This window comes from Botrytis porri (genome assembly GCF_014898465.1).
Source record: "Botrytis porri strain MUCL 3234 chromosome Unknown BPOR_012, whole genome shotgun sequence".
Taxonomy (NCBI): Eukaryota; Fungi; Ascomycota; class Leotiomycetes; order Helotiales; family Sclerotiniaceae; genus Botrytis; species Botrytis porri.
This window is the reverse complement of record NW_024066086.1, coordinates 780966-801049: the sequence shown is the minus strand read 5'-3', so window position 1 is coordinate 801049 and position 20084 is coordinate 780966. Positions and strand designations below refer to the sequence as shown.

At 43.1% G+C, this 20084-nt stretch overlaps 6 protein-coding genes across 6 annotated transcripts; 1 reads left to right on the top strand and 5 right to left on the bottom strand.

Annotated features, from left to right (window-relative positions):
• The first annotated feature begins 45 nt into the window (after positions 1-45).
• On the top strand, positions 46-1018 carry EAF01_008780 (uncharacterized protein). Its single transcript, XM_038917036.1, has 3 exons — positions 46-132; positions 212-310; positions 361-1018. Exons 1-3 carry the CDS (start codon positions 129-131, stop codon positions 705-707), a joined length of 450 nt encoding a protein of 149 aa, XP_038767430.1. The 5' UTR covers positions 46-128; the 3' UTR covers positions 708-1018.
• An 861-nt stretch (positions 1019-1879) lies between these two features.
• Positions 1880-3440, bottom strand: EAF01_008779 (uncharacterized protein; the record flags this gene model as incomplete). Its single annotated transcript, XM_038917035.1, has 7 exons — positions 1880-1964; positions 2016-2453; positions 2509-2591; positions 2680-2922; positions 2974-3054; positions 3137-3237; positions 3332-3440. The coding sequence occupies 7 exons, from the start codon at positions 3438-3440 to the stop codon at positions 1880-1882; spliced, it is 1140 nt and encodes a 379-aa protein (XP_038767429.1).
• A 1049-nt stretch (positions 3441-4489) lies between these two features.
• EAF01_008778 (uncharacterized protein) lies at positions 4490-10892 on the bottom strand (the record flags this gene model as incomplete). The annotated part of the gene is made up of 6 exons (XM_038917034.1): positions 4490-5185; positions 5244-9610; positions 9660-9932; positions 9994-10122; positions 10175-10373; positions 10440-10892. 6 exons carry the CDS (start codon positions 10890-10892, stop codon positions 4490-4492), a joined length of 6117 nt encoding a protein of 2038 aa, XP_038767428.1.
• A 2167-nt stretch (positions 10893-13059) lies between these two features.
• Positions 13060-14438, bottom strand: EAF01_008777 (uncharacterized protein; the record flags this gene model as incomplete). The annotated part of the gene is made up of 2 exons (XM_038917033.1): positions 13060-13494; positions 13569-14438. 2 exons carry the CDS (start codon positions 14436-14438, stop codon positions 13060-13062), a joined length of 1305 nt encoding a protein of 434 aa, XP_038767427.1.
• A 581-nt stretch (positions 14439-15019) lies between these two features.
• EAF01_008776 (uncharacterized protein) lies at positions 15020-16390 on the bottom strand (the record flags this gene model as incomplete). Its single annotated transcript, XM_038917032.1, has 1 exon — positions 15020-16390. The coding sequence occupies one exon, from the start codon at positions 16388-16390 to the stop codon at positions 15020-15022; it is 1371 nt and encodes a 456-aa protein (XP_038767426.1).
• A 693-nt stretch (positions 16391-17083) lies between these two features.
• On the bottom strand, positions 17084-18946 carry EAF01_008775 (uncharacterized protein; the record flags this gene model as incomplete). The annotated part of the gene is made up of 5 exons (XM_038917031.1): positions 17084-17406; positions 17492-17693; positions 17744-18194; positions 18255-18387; positions 18469-18946. 5 exons carry the CDS (start codon positions 18944-18946, stop codon positions 17084-17086), a joined length of 1587 nt encoding a protein of 528 aa, XP_038767425.1.
• Positions 18947-20084: the final 1138 nt, after the last annotated feature.

Here is a 20084-nt window from a genome sequence, read left to right as displayed (position 1 = left end):
TTTCTTTTCTTTTCTTGTAAATTGGGCACACGTACAAAAGAATCAATATCATTAGCTGTCTCTAAGTAAACACAATCATTTCATAGAGCTATCGTTTTCTCTTGCGCCACATTGCCATCATCGCCATCATGCGTCAGTAAAGAACTTCTCAACCTGCCATATACTAGCAATGGAACTTCACGTCTACTCCACATCTAACAAGTCTGTCTAGTTGCCATCGACAATACCATCGCTATATGCTTTGGTCTGACTAGTGTTCTCCTTGCGATTCTTTCTCTCTATATCATGTGCAAACCACGAACCACACCAGGTACGCGACGAATCATCAAATGTTCTAGAATACAACGGCTGATTGACTAGACATGCCAGAGCCCGATCTTGAGTCGGGACTACGGAATACAAGCCTACCCTTGATTCGAGCAAACTCAATCTCAGCTTCTTCCAGCCTTCCCGGTAGAGCACCTTCAATCCCTGAATATTCTAGTCTTCCTGGTGGGACTCATTTCTCGGTGCACAATGAAATCTCCAACAACCCACGTTCAATAAGAGCCACCCTTCAACGTGCGACAAATCAATTTCAAGATTTCGCTGTGTTTGTTCCGGCTTTGACATTTACCACAGTGGAACCTCCCCCTAAACCTACGATCGAGCTCTATCAATTAACGCACTCGGCGAGGTTTATATCATATAATCAGAGTTGGGGTTGACATTTGAGGCAGGGCACGGTAGACCTTTCAACAGTGACTCAACAGTTAGAATTATTGATGGGTGTATGAATTCCCATGGTGGCATTAGTGGAACTATTGTTTAGAACGGATGCGATAAAATATTGCACCGGGGCATGAGACGGCGCTGACATTTTACACAAAATTGGATGATTATGTTTTGATACATTGTTGAGACGCTTTCATTTATTGGGAATCTGGTAGTAGCGGTTAGAAGATAAATGGCAAAAGACTCGCAGGCGTGTCCGCCTTATTCGACGAGGAACAGAGATAGTTTTCGAAAAGAATGACATTGTATATCGGTGCAGAATTGATTCCAACAATTCATATTTATATCTGTATAGTTCTGATCTTTTCACAGTATTTGGCAATGAAAATAGTTTCGCAAGGGCCAACGAGAAACCGAGGGGTTCTAGGCCCATGACGTATAGGTTAGGTTATGGACCCCATAAACGAGCCACAGACCGCTAGTTCCCGCGGCAGGTGCTTAATGGTCGGGTATGGCTTATGCTGGTATAAAGCTTAGGTTACCCGCTAAGAAGATCCACAGGTACGCTATGAGATTATATTCGCACGTGTATAAGGTTAATAATCCAAATCTAATGAATAAGTTTTCTATAAGTTAATAGTTATCTTAACTTAGTTATCTGATTCTACAAACTCAAGTCATGTAATACATCAGGTCGAATTCAACAATTACCAACCATTTGTCTGTCACATCTAAATTCACATCGCGTAAGAATCAAGAGTCAAAAAAGTCTATTGTGAGATGTCAGACTTAATCATGAGCGGAGTGTTTATGGATGGATTGGGTCTAGATTCATATAACTTGGCGCCGGCGAGGTGAGATTGTCTAGTAACAAGGTAACGCATTTGTCTGTCTGATTATCTCCAGAACAATACTTTGTGTTACGACCGCTAGTAATATATCTATCTACATTCATACGACTCACGAATGTCAGGCCATCTACTCCGGAACGCTTTATCTCGTCTGCGAGTTTGATTACAAGACCACATTCATATTTATATACATAGAATCAAAGGTTTGTGTGTCTTAGACATGTCATGGCATCCTATAAATAAATAAAAAGTCGTCCAAAAAGTGACGTCGGTATAGATTCAAATCACGACACTCGTATCACACCAGACTAAATTTAATGCACAGTCGCCGCACCCGACCTCTGCAACGTCTTTGGCAACAATGGTTGAATAACATTCAACCAAACAGTCGTATACAATCTATCATCAATTAGCACATCAATCACCCACCCAACAGATATAAAAACTCACCCAGGACTTCCATCCGCAGCCAGACTCCCCGGTTCCAAACTTCCCCACTGCTGCGAATCCGCACAACAAGGCGAGTTTGTTCCCCAAAAGGGTCCAGCGGCCCAAGCTGTCCATCCGATATACTCCTTATTCTGCGCCATGTAATCAACAATTCCTTTAATGTACGGCGCGCATTCTGTACCGTTCGCACCACCAAATTCGGTGATCATGGCTTTGAGATTGTAGGCTTTGAGCCAAGCGGTTAGAGGAGCGAGAAGTTCTGGAGCGGGAGATGCACAGACGGAGTGGCCGCCTGAGAAATCAACATCCAGGTATTCGTGGATGTCGATTGCAGTGTTCTTGAGGGGGTCCTGGAGGGTTTGCATCAGGGCGCTGGATGGGTCGCTGCCTTCGGTCCATGCATGACCTCCTGTCCAGGAGTTTCCTGGTGCCAAGATCCTGGACTTCCGATTAGTTATGATCTCGATTGTATTGGAATAATTGGATTACTCACAAATTCTTAGCACCGGCCTTACGGATCGCAGTGATAGCAGCTTGATCATTTGCAACTACCAAACTCGTGGGCATATCATGGGGCTAAATCTTTCGTTAGATATAATTATTTTCTTCCATGGGTGTCGATCGCAAGAGAAGGCATTGTGAAGGATATAAAATATCAACTAACCTCATTCATCAACCCAAAAATAACTTTCGTATTACCCTTAAATCTCTTCGCCATCTCTCCCCAAAAAGCAGCAAACTGTGCCGTAGTTGCAGCTTTCGGATCCGTCGTGTTACCAATCACAGATCCCGAGAAAGGTTGAGAAGAAGGATCATTGTATCGCATATAGTTGTGAGGATCTAGTATAGCATATGCAGATTTGGTTTGAGTGATGTAGTTAATTGCATCCGCGTAGTAGGAGTAATGCTAATTTAGACGTGAGCTCGGCTCATGATGAAGGGGGTTGGAGATACTTACTGTTTCGTTGAATGTAGCACCTAGACCGGTAGCGGGGGGACACATTCGCTCGAGTAGGAATGCTACTCGGAATAAATTTACCTGGAAAGCTGTTAGCTTTTCTCAATCCTCGGTGGAGTATCTTCTTTACAACCATTGGAAACGTATCAGGACATCAACATACCTTATTCTTATCCACGTAAACATCAATGGCAGCTTTGTTAATGAAAGCATAATCTTGTCCAAACACTCCCGGTAATCCTGTTCCCACAGTACCCGTTCCACCTATTTGATATTAGCATTAGACCGACCAAGTTCAACATAACCTAGATTATCTCTAGATCATGAAGAATAAATTAACGATAAAAGAAACACATACTATAAACTCCGAATTCTCCACCACTCTCGGCTACTCCCGCATAGTAAATCGTAGCATCCACCGAAGCAACAAAGGCTCCAATCGCAGAGATGAAACTTTTCAAAAGCATGATTGATTATCTCTTTTCTCGAATCACGTCGACTTGAGATCCAAAAGTAAAAAAACACACAATACGAATAGCAAAAAAGAGAACCGATTCTTCAACACAACATCTCTATATACCCCAACCCCCCTGAAGACCCTAAAGGAACCTCTCCCACAAAGCCGAAAAGATGCATGCCGAATAGTACCGCAATAAAGAAAATATCCAACTCATCCCTAACCCCTGTTCCTCCATCCCCTCTCATCCTCAAAAAATCCACCTGATCAGGAACCCCCACGAGACGATTGGTCCACGGAGAAATTCCACCTCCAAAATCTTCAAAGTACAACTTACTGTACTCAGGGGTTAATCGGAGGCTCGGGCCGCCTATTAATAAACTAATTTCTGGGGACCCCACACGGGAGATGTCACTCCGCGATTGACATTTGCCGGAATGGGGATGAAGAACCGGGTAGGATGAGATGTTTTGTGGATTTTTGATTGAGAGGCTCCACTGAGAGGTAATCTTTTGACTTGTTTGGACTTCTTTAGACCACTCTGTACTTTCTTTAATTTACAAGAACGTCAGCCAAGAGAGTTTAGATAGTAATCAAAGAGTCTTGGCGATAACCCTTGTATTGCGTGCTTGTGTGTGATTTGAGTATATTTCTCTTCATTGCAATGAGGATATGGGCGATTTGATGATGGATGTTGAGAGTTAAGCAATTGTGGCTTCGCTAACTATAAAGCAGTGACCTCAAAAGGCTTCAGGTAGTGTGAACCACTGCAGCAGTCAGCAGCTTCAGTGGATGTAGGTATCTATTCTATGCGGATCATATAGCACAAATCAATAGAATAATGAGTTGAACGCTAAGAAACTTATATTAATGCTATTAACAATCTCAAAGAGCATCCATGTATTAAGCCCCTTAAAAGAACAAGACTCAAAAAGAAACCGATGATATACAAAAGCCAAAGAAACAACCAAAGAAACCAGACAGTGAATAAAGACACCCCCTCGACTTTCCCCCTCGCAATTTTCTCGGCATTACCTCTTCATCTCCACCAGCTTCAAGTCAAACACTTTCTCTTTCCCTTCCCCTCTCATGGTTATGACTATGACCCGAGAATCCCCAAATACTACTAATCTTCCTCAACATATTCGAATGTTGTCTCTTTCCCTCTTCCATCGTCATGAACTTAAAACTCTCAGGTCTCTTCCAAACACCCAACTCATCATCTTTCTCACCCTTTTCGCCCTTCTTAACACCCCATTTGTCAATACCCTGAAGTAGCTTCACAGCCTCTTTCCACGCATTTTCACTCTCAAACTCTTGTTCTATCTGTCTCCAAAGATCGACGTACACACTTACATCTTTATCCCACGTGCCCTTCCTCCAATAAGCTCTCTTCAATAACTCTAATTGGGCAATGGCAATGATGCATGCTTTGTCCCTAGGTAACTCATCACCGGCATCGGAGACGGTACTGCGAAGTATGTCTTCATGAATAAGCATTGCTTTTCTGAGATCTGGATGGGGAGATGCGGTATAGAATGCAGAGAGTAGGTTCTGCATCTCGAGAGTGGTGGAATCAAGTGGACCCCATACACGACGGATGTTGTAACACATATCTTCGAGGAGATTGGTAGCTTGGTCTTGATGACCGCTGGAGAATTGCGTTTCGACGAGGAGGCGGCCAATATGCACGATTGTAGACGAAGACCAAGAGAGTTGCGAGTGACGGGAATTCCAGAGCTGGGTAAGGAGCCACTGTGATTTATTGTTAGTATTGATACAAAATGATGGATCAGGGAGGAAGTGTGCTTACCTCAAGAGCTTCTAAGTCTTGAATTTCTCCAAGCAGGCCGCATACACTATTTAGCTGTTCAATTGGCAAATCCACAATCTGAAGTTTACCCGTGCGGAATCGCTGGATGATTTGTTTCATGATTGATCCGGACAGAGCCACCGAAGAGGCGCGAAGCTGAGCATCAGTGATGTGCTTAGCTCTATTGCCAACCAGCACTTGCGCTAGGCGTAGACCCATATCTATTTTAGGCAGAGTATCATAGCCCCCATAGAATTTCTGAAAGCGATCGACGTATTCAGCAAGCTCTTGCCCCTCTGCAAATTTGCCTTTGCTCATATATACGCTGGTCGTATCCAGACCTGCTCGCAGGACAGAGATCTCAGCTTCTCCTTCATTGAGGTTTACAAGTACGATGTGCAAGAATTCGAGAAGAGTATTGCTTTTCAAGTTCTTCTTGACATCCAAGTTGGCTGCGAAGTATTCGAGGATAGATTTATTGGCAATCTCCAGTCCAGCATCATCTTCGACATCCATCAAGAATGCAAGGAGTCTGGAAGCATATGAGAGAACAGTTGTGAAGAACATCTTTTGACTGATCGAGCGCTGATACATTTGGTATAAGAAGACTTCCATGAACAAGTCTGCCATGATTGATGAGTAGAGCTCCTTTCTTCCAGTGACAGTTGACTCAAAGGCAACCAGGAAAACCCAAGTATAGCTCTCCAGCTTGAACTTCGGGTCAATTTTCAGATTGGACTGGGAGAAAATTGCCTGTGAGCGCAATTGCTTCGTCAATCTCACTGCTTCAGACTCCAACCTTGCATTCTTGTAAATTGTTGCAAATTTGACCGCCGAGTCTGACAAGACCTGGGAATTCTTTTCTGTCTTCAGGACTTCCAAGACCGAGACTTGGAGAGTTTGTTGGGCCTCCAAAATAGCTTCTGGTTTATTTTGTTTAGCCAATGCTTTGGTTAAATGCCCAAGCCAGAGAAGCGTATCACGATAAACGTATCCCTTCTCCGTTTGATACTTGTTGAATTCTTGCTTGTACAAAGTAATGGCTTTTGTCGATGCGGAGAGCTTGGAAATGGAGTATAGATGAGGTAGACGCTTCTTTGCAGCTAGTACTGCTGCTAAAGTGGCCTCGGTGATTTGTCCCTTTGGAGCTTCATGAGCTTTGACATCTGCTTCCTCATACAAAGATATAGCCTCTTCACGATGCTGCTCACTATCCTCATCCAGCTCGGCGAGTTGAAGTGTAGCTTTGATTGTGATTTCGTGATGAATACCATACAAAGTCAAATATACCCTACGGAAGTCAACAGCGAGCTGACGTAACAAGCTGTGATGTGTTTCAGATGCTTGCCTGATGACACGGACATATCGTTGATACAGATCTTCGGCAAAATCTGTCTTGATATCGTATTCTTTTCCGTGCTTCAGTAGCATCTGCCAGAGGGAGCCACAAATTTTTTGGGCAGGCACATACTGGCGTTGCTGTTCATAGATAACACACAGAGCCAAAGCCGCTCGGACTGCATCTTTGTGACAGACTTCCGTATTTCCTTTACCTAGGTTGATATGAATGGTACGATATGCACTCTCAGCTTCTGCGATGTTGTAGATTTGCATGCTTAAATCGCCCAACAAATACAAAGTCTTGATCGCCCATGTATGTGCCTTGCCATGTCTCTTTTCGATCTCATGGTGGAGATCACGGTAAACAATGATTAGTTTTGCAGTCATGGAATGAGACTCATAAAAATCGATCAACGTCTTGGAAGTAGATTCCAAGAGCTCATCTGCGGTTCCTGGGGTAGCCACAACAGCGTAGAATATCTTTCGGTAGGTGACCTCAGCTGATTCTAGCTGGCGTAGCTTGAATTGTGCGAAGGCTAGTCGGTTTAAGAGTTCCAAGATTTCTGCAGTGAAATTGGCTGGTAGAGGTATGTTAACGTTGTTACCTAAGAATGAAGGCCAAAGCCGAAGCAAAATTGAATTTGTCACTTGGGAAATCTCTGACCATCGTTGTTCCGAGTAGTAAGTAACGCACAACGATGTAGCTTGACGTATGGTCGTAGTATCGATAGTTTTAGTGCTTTTACTGACGATAGTTCTTTCAAAAACTTCGCGAATCGTTGTGACGTCCCATGTGGTTTCTTCCGTCTTTGTCTCGGTAATCTGGGTTAAGCTCTTGGAGACAGATTTAGCTTCTATGGTTTCTTGTTTGCCACTTCTGACGTAGTATTCCCATAGATTGCCAAACACGAGACGAGCTGCTGCTATGGACCCAATGCTTTGCAACTGTTCACCAACAGCTTTCGTATGCTTGATCAAGGTAGTAGATTGAATATCACTATGTTCGAGATCAATGTTAATGCCTCGAAGTATACTCTCTGCCTCGGCTGTTCTTTGCTCTCGTTTTAGAAACTCGACGTAGCGGAGGGCGACTTCAATTTTCTTCTCTTGAATGGAGACGTCGTAAGTATGTGTTAAACTTGTCAAGCTTTGCCACAGATTGATCAGTATCTCCTCGGTCTTGACAGTGTTCTTCTCCTTTTCGAACTTTTCAATCATAGCCCATGATAATTCAAGACGCTTTGAATCAGACGCATTCATTCTTCGGATACTGACTTCGTACTCTTGCTGTAGACTACTGGTACTTTGCTCTATCTTCGTAATCTCAGTTGAGCTCCTTGAAAGTGTCTCCCATGATTTAACAGTCTGTGAAGCTGACTTTCCAAAAACCGTTACGTTCAACTCATAAATGTGCTTTTGCCACTCAGTAATCTTGGTTGTCTCGCCGATAGTAACATAAATTTGAACCAGAGTCTCGGCAAATGTTATTGTTTCTTGGCTGACTGAATTGGTGGATCTTTGTACCTTGACAATATACTCAAGAAGTTCAATCTTGCGTACAACAAACTCGGTCTTCTTGGTAACAGTAATTGAAGATGTGCTTTCAATGTATTTTTGGGCACACTTAAAGGCTATTGATGAAATATGGAGGGTTTCCGCAAGCTTCCATGCATCGTAGTAATATTCGATATTTGACGAAACATTGATTTGTCCTAATCGCGCAATATTGAGTAGAGTCTGGAGTACAGACTCTGAAGTCTCACCATGTACAGATCTTCGTATATCAAGAGCCAACTGCAATTTAGTCAAAGCATCTTGAAGTGGAAATTGGTATTCCCAGCAAGCTCCTTCAACCAATGCTAGGAGGACAGAGTCGGCAAAACAGGCTTTAAACCCAGGAGTGAGCTTTAGCTGGGCCCCCTCATTCATTGGGGACGCAGTAAAATGGATTACCCAATACCTGGAGGCGTATTGAAAAAATTCGAATGTCTTGAACAATTCATTCAACTCCTCTTCTGTCATGGTAACAAGGCTTAAATGAGCCGAGCGTCTATTAATAGAGGCTTTAATGTAAGCTAAAGATCTCAATGCTAAGTCGTAATGGGCCTCTTTGACATGAAAAGGAAAGGCGCCAGTGTTCTTGAAGTCAACAACCGACATTGATCTCTGGATAATGTTTTGCTTCACAAGGTCATGTGAGAATCGGACAAACCCATCATCCATTTTAATCAATGGTCCAACGGAAGTAGCAATGTCATCCTCAACACGTGTTGTTCTTAGAACATGCTGGCAAGACGCAGTATCAATCTCCAATAGTTGCTTGACTTCACTTATGAGCAAAGGGCGCTCGCTTGCCAAGAGCCAGGCAAGTATGGACTTTGTGTCTCGCGCCTTAAGATCAATCGAGGTCACAGTGATATCAAGCAGCTGGCCTAAGTCTTTTGGGAGACTATCCAAGCGTTTGATTGTGGCTTCGGGTGTCTGTTCTCTTTTGAGAATATCAATTGCATTTTGAGACCATACAAATGAGCCATTGGCAGTATGCGCAAGCTTTGATGTCACCAAAGAAATATCCTTTTGGCTCAGATTCATTGTCGATAACAACTGCGATTCGATAAAGTATTGAATATCTTGACTGGTATGTTGAAAATTGATTGAGAAGTGGGAACAGTCTCCGGGGATTGGCTTAGTGAGTGGTCGTGAGAAGACAATGCATTTTGTTTTCTGGTGCTTGGAAACAATAGTGCGCAATCTCTCAAGTAGGACCAATCCATTGCTCTCGCCACCATAGACTTGATCGAATCCATCAATGACAATAGTTTGGTCCCGGTCTGTTCGAAGACTCTGGCCTAAAGCGGCCCACAATGAGTCCTCAACTTTGGTGCTTGGATTCCCTTGTATATGCAACTCATATGCGTGAAACAATTCCTTGTATAAAGCTTTATCACCAGCACTAAGTTGGAGCATTTGTAGCAAGAGTCCCTTGACGATGCTAAGAGTTGATAATTCCGTTTTCAGTGTGCCATCTGAAAAGTGTTAGAGGTTGCCAAAAAAAAAAGGATATCAAATACAAACCAATGGTATAACGAATCACCTCTGTCGCTTGGCGACCTTTAAAAGCTTGGAGTCTTTCAACAACCCATTCAGAAAGCACAGATTTTCCTGAACCAGCGGATCCAGTAACCATAAAGATGTTCTTTCCGCTCCGTGCAAAATCTCTCAAAGGTCTGTCAAACCACTCGCATGTGAAATCGGCTCTCGCTCCGTGAGCACGTCGATTAGTCGCAAGGATTCTTGTAACACGATCGTGTGGAGTTAGAAAGTTTCTTACAGCTTCCACTGAATCATCTATCAGATAGTCGTCAGTACTTGAGGAACGAAGTCAAGCTTTCTGATATTCATGACTTACCTCCAGGCTCAGCCAAACGTTCAAGTCTCGTTGACCAAATTTTATCTACAAAATGGTCACTGTGCAAGAAAAATTCGTCAATTCTTTTGCCAAATAATTCGTCAAAGGTACGAATGCTAAAAGTCAGATCTAATTTATCGATTAGATCTATCATAGTTTTACATACTTGGAGGGAGCTTACCATGTTGTCTTCTCGTGTAATATATCGTAACGCCAGTCAAGAGTTTCAGAAGATCTGCGTAACAAGCCACCAAAACAGTTTGCAACTCTTCGATTGTATGTAGGAGTTCATGATGACGGACAAGGAAGCCAAGTGTAATACTACAATTGTAGAGTACGCCGAATATTTTCTCGAGGATAGGAACAAATTTCGGGCCCATCTGTATAAAATAAAATAAAAAAAGTTATTACTTTGCAACTTGAGTTTAGAATATTTCGAGACACACCTCCAATAATTTTTTGCAGCTTGCATAAATGATGTTTGTTGCCTGCTCACTTTGCGTGTTGAATGAGGAGACCTCTTCACTGTATGTAGAAACTTGACCTGTAAAGAATTCTGCCCATTTCAATATCTTGTCCCAACGACTGCCATGATGTGGCATCTGTGACAACCGGATGATAGCAACAAAGTCGAAGAAACTTTCTACAGATTTGCAGCTCTGGAGAAATTTATCAGAGCCTTGTCCGAGCTCAGACCGGTACATTTTGATGATCTTTTGAGTTGTGTCTTGGAGCAAAGGTGATGGGAAGTAATCACTTCCGTTCATGCTGCGTTGATCGAGGCTTGGTGATAGCATAAAGTCATTGTAGCCATTGAGCTTTGAAAGTTGATTTCCATTGGATGATTGGCGATTTCTAAGGGGTGATAGCGCCCCGTTGTATATTGCTGATGGAGCCATACTGACTGACGGTGTTTGTCCAGAGAGTAAATCAATCTGAAGTTCCTTGTCGTTGGTTTAAGTGCCAAGTAGTTGTTTGTAACGAGTTTGAAGATGATCTTGAAGTGCCGTAAATTGAAGTTTGTAGGCCAATAGAAATTTTAGCATTCCGATGTCTTCATGCGAAGCAAGGTGGCGCCTTGATCGAACTAGTCTCACACGTGTGAAGAATTATGGCGTTTGCATTCCACGTTATAAAGGAAGAATAATGACGTTTAAACAATTGTCGAAAGAGAGATTTGGACTTCGAACGATGAGATCTTAGAAACGGTGTTATATGTAGGAGATGGTATTAACTTTATCCGATTACACTGCCCCCTATCATCTCGGAAACGCCGAATCTCGATACCAATTTGTGAAACAAGATTATTTTGCAACCTAGCAATTCAGAAAGCAAATCATTCTCGGAATTGCGAGGTAGATGGTAGGTAGAAACCTAGACCCCAGAGGAAAATGAGACAGGTCTTTTAGTCGGCGAGCTCGAATCATTGCTAGTCATAGAGCTCCCTGCCGGTGGTACGGTAGGTTTACGAGCCATGACCAATACAGACTTCAGCTTCAAGAACATTTTCAGTGATTGCCAGTAAATGCATCCAGAATGTGACCATCCCCCCACGCATCGAGATAATGATACCGGGGTAGCCGGAGGATCAAAATGATACTTGAAAAAACCTCACAGTAGTAGTATGCCAATATCCTTGACGACAACATCTGGAATGATGGGTAAAATAAACACCACTTGGAAATTCGAATGGAGATGCAAGGCTGAGCAAGAGAGCCAGCCCATCGTATGATAATAGGTTATCATAACTTCTCTGAGGAATCGAAATAGAATGTTAATGTCGACTATTGAAAACATGCAACGCAAGGTAGTAGCGTAGGTATTGAATAAATTGTCATATTACCGCGATCAGCCGTCAGCCAGCCACCCGTCTGCAAGGTGGTTTTGTGGCTTCCCAAAAAGGAACCCCAGGAACTCGAAACTTTGATATTGGCTCCTCGTATATTGTATCAATGAGAAGCCATCTCAAAGCGGTCCCAGTTTCAACCATATATTGCACCACGGACCTATCCGAATGCACAACGGTTTTGAATGCAAATTGTTGAATCCATTCCATCAAACTTTCCTTTTCATATGACTTCATATGAGTTGAAAGAAAGATATGCGGCGGTTACTAATTGATAGAAAAATCTACCTATAACCCGAGTCGTTTGGATCTTATGAAATGTCGTTGGAGAATACCTTGAGCAGTGCGGGGTATGAAGGGTCGAAGTGAGAATTTAAAAGCAAGAACATTGAAGCTGCCCCTGAAAGCCACTAAGCCGGAAGTAGTCTAAAGCTTTAGTTGAATTGTGCCGGCTACATTGAAATTATTACCAATCACAACTAATGCAAGACACTCGAGTATTCATTTTGAAATCAATTCGGGGCAAGCTTAAGAGAACATACGAACAAAAGAGCCATGTGTATCTCACATGGATGCCCACTATCGACATTAAATACACGACGGCAATAAGGTCAATGACGCTCAGAATGTAATCATCCTTTTTGGGATGCAACAAAAGTCAGCTTTCCAAATATGGAAGTGGCTGTTGGCGCCAATCATACCCTTCATGAACCCTTAGCTTTCCAGACCAATCATTAAGGGATATATAGCGACTCGTCCATTGTCACTTGGATGATACGCTATGATTTATAGGGGAGTATAAGGATTCAGCTCTGATTCTATTCGATTCTGTTGCACATCTGAAAAGCTAATACGGTAAGCCCAGAGACGAGGAGTTCAGGAGTCAGGAGTAAACGATAATTGTGTACAAAGTATTGAAGAACCAGTTGTCTATTCATATCGACGGAGTATACACGTACCCAGATATAAGTGATTAGATTCGCTCTTTTTGTTGCGTATTGACTCTCACTTCTTCACTTTATTGGCTAGAGGTTATCTTATGCCGAAAGGTCTACCTACGTCTATTTTCCCTCGCTTCAGCAAGCCAGCATCTCCCGTGGCTTATGAAGTATTTGGCTCTTTCCAAGAAACAAACGAATTAGCCATGCATTAGCGCGATCAAAGTCAACATCATAATTCCCACCAATACACGTCTCTTCCCTAACCCCTCCTCACTTCTCCTATGCCAAATTCATGTTCTTCCCCGCCCCCACGGGCAATCTACACCTAAACATGACCCCTGGTTTAACCCTCCCATCAACCCCTTCATTCCAATTCGGCTGATACGGCAACTGATTAACGTTCCAATAAATGTAACCGTCAAACCCAACATTCGCGCTATCGGGCCAGATAATCCGCGGATCTCTTACAAATGGTACTGCTTGTGATATAGTGCTATTCCAAATGTAGATTGCGTTTGAGGAGGGCATGAGCATGTAGATGTTACCCAGAGAATCGGATGCGAAACCATTGGCATTGCCGCCCCGTTGGCCGAGATCGTGGACGTTGTCCATTGCGAGTTTGGAGGCGATAGGGGAGGTGGATGGGTTGGTCAGGAGGTAGGAAGTGGGAATACTGTAGAGCGTATTAGATGTTAGAGGGGAATAGTAAAGGACCTACAGCTCGTTAGCAATCATTTCCATCATGAAATTGCAGTAAATCAGAGAAAATAAGCTGAAGATCTTCATACATCACCCCACAACCCCAACTCCAGTCCGTCAAGCCCCTCCTGCTGAAATCCTACTCCCATCCCTGTCTCTCTCAGATAGAATGGCAGTCCATTATAGCTCGGTACATCCTCCTGCACCCTCAAAACACTCTTATGTTGATTTAACATCCTCCAACTCTCTCCAGTCCCCAAATCCAATATAATAAAACCATTTCTCCCCTCATTACTCGAATCAACTAAATATGCGACTCCGCCCCCCGACTCTGTGATATTTTTGCGTTGATCAAACCTCAAATCATTAAGATAAGAGTCCGGGTAGTGAACATTGGATGGAAATGTATATGTGCGAGTTATGGAGTTATTAGACAAATTTATCGCGACTAGTTTCGGACCTCCAGGAACAGCATATGGCATACTAGGTGCTTGACTCTCATTGGTTGTCGGACGTCCAGTATCGAGAACCCATAGCGTATCATCGGGCGTTATAAAAAGCGCTTGGACCGAAATGAAATAATCCCGGAGCGAAGATCCAAATTGTATGCCGTTTGATTCACTGTAGAGACCTCCTGGAGGAGTGTTCAGCTGCATGGAAGGATATGCAGTTTCCGCAGTTTGATTCACTACTTCTCCGAGTGTGTAGGCGTAGGTTCCGCGTGTGTAGCATGTAAAGACTCGGCCGGTTTTGGAGATCGCCAGCCCAATAGGCCATTGGTCGTAGAAATAATGGTATTCTTCTACTGGGGGCCCATAGCTACCTGTGTCGTATCGCAGGGTATGAGGTCCTGCATAGCCAAATGTTCCGTTCAAGGTAGTGTCACCGGAACTAGAAGTGTTTTGTGTAGTTCCACACTGCAGGAGGCTTGCGGCTGTGAGAATTGTGGAGAGCTTCATTTTATTCCAGTAATCATAGGATGTTAACATAGACAATGAGTAAATAGTTTCCTCATTAACTCTTTCACTCGAAATGGTTGAGAATACCAGCGAATAAATGTTTTATATAAATATCAACAGTCGCTCTTCCGATGGAGGAATAATATAGCAAGTTCATCAGTACGATGAACAAGCACTGCTTATCTATTTATAAAGCAAGCTTTTAAGCTTTCGTTGAGAAGATCTCTCGAGATAATGACGTGTAGAGGCTGGAGCTAGAGGGGTGGTCCGCTAGTGTAGAATTCTACACATAGGAGCAGTAATTTAGTATGATTGTGGGGTAAAATCGAAATGCATCGGAGATATAATACTTTTCGAACACAGAATGGACGTTGTGTTGGGAAAATGCGACGATGTCGATGAATTAGAACTTGACGTACGTAGAAGATACGACATGTGAGAACATAAATGTGATAATATATTAAATTCTGCCTCAGCCTGCAACAGTAGCTAGCCCAGCAAGCTCTGTATATACCCCGTTGCTTATCCAAGCAGTATATTCCAAGACATCCTTTACTCCGATGCAAATCACCCAAACAAGATTAAGCCCACATACATTTTGCCGAGTCCAAATAGCTCTCTCTAACACCATAGAGACTACTCAGATCATCAGCATAAGTTTCATCGTGCAATTTTTGCTTCAACAGCGCGGACTCATGTCTCTTCAACATTACATTCCATGAGAACATTGAATGGCCTACACCAGCAAAATATTCTCCCCGTAAGACCACTAGGTAGTCAATTAGTGCTCTCTGATCCCATCTCAAATGAGATAACTCTTCTCGCTCGTGGTTCTTTAGAAGATCCTCTTTGTGGGTGACATCAATACCATAAGTTTTAGCTTCAACTGCCAATTTATGAGTAGAATCAATATCACCCGAGGCAGCGTATATGAGTGGCGTTCTCATCGACTTAGCCAGTGCGATGTACGCTTCGGCTTGACCATGGTAGTGCATGAATGGAGCGGCAGCAACATGTCGCTTCTCAATTCCCTCCGGCTCAGTCTTCAAATGTACGCCTAAGAATGAGGGGGTAACAATTGTGGAGCTGACGTTGAGTGGTACATCATACCAGTTTGAAATTTCGCGTAAGGTTGAGGTTGCAAGGCGACGAACATCAGGTCGGAATTTCATAATTTGTCCAAATTCATGAGCGAAGACATGGCCATCGGCATGAGTTGGGTATTGAAGATTTGATTGTTCCAAGTCCACAACTATTGGTGTCGATTGTGGTGTTGGTGACATCCACTTCTCGATCCAAACATGTAACTTGTCTTGCCATTCCTCTGGATGTTCCAATCCACTTGTTGGTCGATTGATAAATAAGCTCTCAGGTTGAAGCCCGCGTCTTCTCTCATTGACTGTTTGTTCCATGTGTTCGATGACATTCAATTCAGGACATGACATCTTCAAAGACTTTTTGAAATGATCCGCATCAAACATATAATCCAGACCCTTCCAGCCAAGTCCATGCCGTTTGCCCATGTGCGATTTTTCCCCTTCCTCGCTGGGCATCATGTTCAAGTCCTGAATATCCTCCCTGAGCTTGATATTTGGCATAACCAAACTACCACCTGCACCAATTGCATATCGCACGCAATTAAGTATGGAGTTTCGCACATGTCCAACTCCTCCTTGATTGCTATCGCATGTAAATATGACGCTCGAGTTCCACGTTTGTGTCGCACAAACTGCTCTCATAACCTCGGAATTGACATGCGGGAAATCGAACACGTCCTGTTGATCTAAGGTGGCAGCAGGTATATTCGTTTGCGGACCACCCGAATTGGCATTCCAGATGATATGTGTAGGTATAACTTGAGGACGGTCGAAAGCAAACCAAAGCCAGGCCAATCCTAGGGCGAAGCCTGCTAAGACGGCATATTTGCGATTGACACCATTTGGAAGCTGCATTTTTCTTATAATTTGTGAGGCGATATTCGATTGAGAAAATGAAGGGAAAACATCTCGAAGGTCGACATTTTGAATGAGTCTGAAGTTGTGCTTTGATCTTGATGGCTCAGGGAGAGACTGTGCGAGGTGTGTTTTAAGAAAGATGTTTGGACTTCCTGATGACCAATCAAAAGAGGGCCCGCTTTGACTTGAAACCCCAATGAAGACGACGAGACCGGCTTGAGGACATTATCTTTCTTTTTTGTACATTCTTTTGGAGTTTCAAATTGTTCAAGCAGTCTATGAGTTATCCGTGGTCAAATAATAACTAAAGGTTGTGAGTGGAGCTTCTGTAGCTGAAGTTGAATACAAATCTCGGCGAGGGGTTGATTCGTCTCCAGTGAGAAATAGACCTCACTGGGAAACCAGAAATCAGTTGACTTGTTTCATTCGCTCACGCCTTTGGCCTCAGCTGAAATCTATTGAACTCCATAAAGTAGGTATTGCATGTAGGATATTATATCTGCACTATCTAATCATTGAAACCTCCTTGTATGCATTATATATCCACCTCTAATTATTACAAAATATCACTCCAAAATCCAAATCCAAATCAACACCATCTAAGCCTCTAGTATACAAATTTTGCCTCTATCACATACCGAAAAAACCCTATCACGAATCCTCCCATACCCCACAAAAAGAATTCATGCATCAAAGTTCGTTATCGATTACTCGATTCACATCTTCGTGAATGGTGCTCTCATCCTTCTTTACACTGACCGACAAAGTTAGGAGTCCGGCGGCGGCATATGCAGCTGCAGCAACGAGAAATCCCCCTCCGCTCCACAATCCTCCTCTTTTCAAGCCTGAGCTGAAAGCTCCTGCTACTAACGGACTACTAATCATTCCGCCAATCGTATCCATAACGGCAAGAACACCGTACAATCGACTGACTTGTGTTGGGTCCACCAAGTCAGTGAGAAGAGATCGAATGGCTGGATATAGACCCATTCCAAGAGAAAATATGATCGTTGCTACTCTCGTTAGTCATCACATTCGGTATTATGATCATTGAAAGTTGAAGGGGAATTCAGAGGTACTGAAATAGTGACGACTTACAAATGACAAATAGACCTCGAGCGGGGGATACTGCAAGCCCGAGTGCCCCCAAAGCCGTAAGCAAAGCAGAGCCTCGACTAACCATCAGATCCTTCACAGCAGTTTGCAAATGTAGCCTCGACAGGATAGCGTAAATTGCAGGGAGAAAAAGTACCAATTGAACAAAGTTTGTGATTGAAGCGAGAGGAATGAGGAAACTTGCCTATGTCATTACGTCAGTATATGAGAATTGAAGGATTAGCCAGCACCTACATCAGCAAGTGTCCAGCCAAGTCTTTTCGAGGCAAGTTGAAGAAGAAACTGGTTCATGATCCCATGCAAAGACTGGACCAGAAATGTAGCAGAGAGTGCGAGCAATTTTGGATTCATGAAAACGAAACGAGATTCCTCCAAATTTTCAAGAAGCATCGACCACTTCTTTTTCGAGAATGTCAAGGCTCCTTCGTCATCAGTGGAGCTAGCTTCATCTTCCATTACTTCTCCTCGTGCTTGATCAGGATCTGGTGAAGAAATACTTGAATGTTCCCTCAGATGCAACGTTTCCGGAAGAACAAGGACAAGTAGGGCACCTAAAAATAAGAATAAAACAGCTGCCATCATAGGAACCCTTAGGCTTGAGACTTTTATAAGCCACCAGGCCAATGGTACACCAGCTAAAGTGGCTATTAGAGAAGCTGCCACAATTTGAAAAAAAACTGTAGCTCTGTGTGTCTTTCGTTAGTAAAATGTATGTCACAGTAGAGAGTCATTGGATCACACGCACCTTTGTTCTTCGGCTACTACATCAGCGATAATGGTATAGTACATAGTTCTCGTAACTGCGGAACCACCTCCAATTAACGTGAACAGATTTGCCGACCAAATCCATCTTATGTCAAAAAATGTGTCGAAATAGCCTGTATCAATTAGTATTGTAAGACCTAACCTGACCGCCAGCCTGTCATTCCATCTCAACTATTACAAATCTAGAAACTTACAAATCACCTGAACCCAGACCAACCCCAAACCTATACCTATCAAACTCATGAACAGCACTGCCTTCCTCCCAATTTTATCCGCCAACACTCCAAACGGTACCGACATAATCAGTCCTGGAATACAAGCAAGAGTCCCATCCCACCCTTTCAACATTGCCAATTTTCCTTGGATCACATCATTCTTGCAATGACTTTCGGGAATTGAAAGTCGAGGCGCTTCACTGAAGCCAGAGAGGGGGGCAGATGAATAATAATCTCGACATATTATATCCTCAAGAGTACGAGCCAGCGGTGCTTGGAGCATATAATCGCCTATTTGAACAAGTAACACAGAGAGAATACAGATGACAGAAACGCGAATAGCTATAGTTTGACGCGTTACCAATGCATCGTGATCAGTAGTAGAATGAACAGATCGTGTAGGTAATTTGGGTAACAAAGGGGTCAACTCTTCGGAACGAGTCGGTTCGGGAGACATAATAATCGGAAAAAGTATGGGGAATAAATGCCCCAAACTCAAGCCACGATGGCACAGAAACGGGCCATACAAGATATATGTATTCAGGATTTTGGAGACAGGGAATCGGAGTTCGGTGTAGAAAACCAACAATTACCGGTTCTTACTCCGAATTGTGGATACGTGTCGATAAGCACTTTATTCTACTATTCCGACATGCTTATCTGGGATTTCATAGAGCTATTGTAACGTATCAGAGCATGGAGGTTGTGAATAGAAACAAGAAACTTGTTTCAGTACTCCAATACTCATCATCATTCTGTCAACAGTCACTGCGGTCGAAGGATCAGACCTTCACATCCCATTACGCGGAGGGCATTTGAGAAACAATCGTTCATTCGCAGAGTTGAAAACACTAGCCAAAACATATCAAAAATCTTCGTTGGGCAACTTTTTAACCCTTTGATATTCTGATATAAGCTTCAGGTGGCTGATTGGAATTGATATAGAAAGTTCCAAGTCATTCCAATAATCAGAAATATGACATGAAATATTTTTCAACATTTTTCAGTTCGAGATACTGTACATGGCCTCAAGAATGAAAATGAAAAAAAAAGGTTTAAGATATCGAATTTCTTTAGTCTAATCCTCCGAATTTTCAAGCTTCATTTGAGTCAATTCATGATTTCTCGTCCGAAAGGTCAGCCAGGTCTTCATTTAGCAATAGTTCAATCTATCGGTTAAGAAATGAGAGCTTGCCTTGAATTATTGACCACGAAAGCTCCCTGGCAGAGGGTTGGCCTCTCATAAGAAGCACATGAGCTTTGCTCCGGTGGTGCTCATGGGTCAAGAATCTTACTGCCATTCTCTCAGAGCCTCACAGGATCTCATCAGCAAAATGGTGGTAGAAACAGTGATTTTTGTCACGAACTAACAAGGTGCGCTATGCTATGGCCACAGTTCTTAGATGTGCAGTCAGAGCGGCGCGGCTAGGTGGAGTAGCCATTCACGGCCAATCAAAGGGTAAAGAGGACCCCCTATAGCCAGATAAGGCTCAACCATTATCACGTGAGGATTCATCAAGGGGGTGACGTCGAACGCAATGGCGCGTTGCACCTTCATCATCGACTGTCGAAAACTCATTGGAACAGGAGGCTTT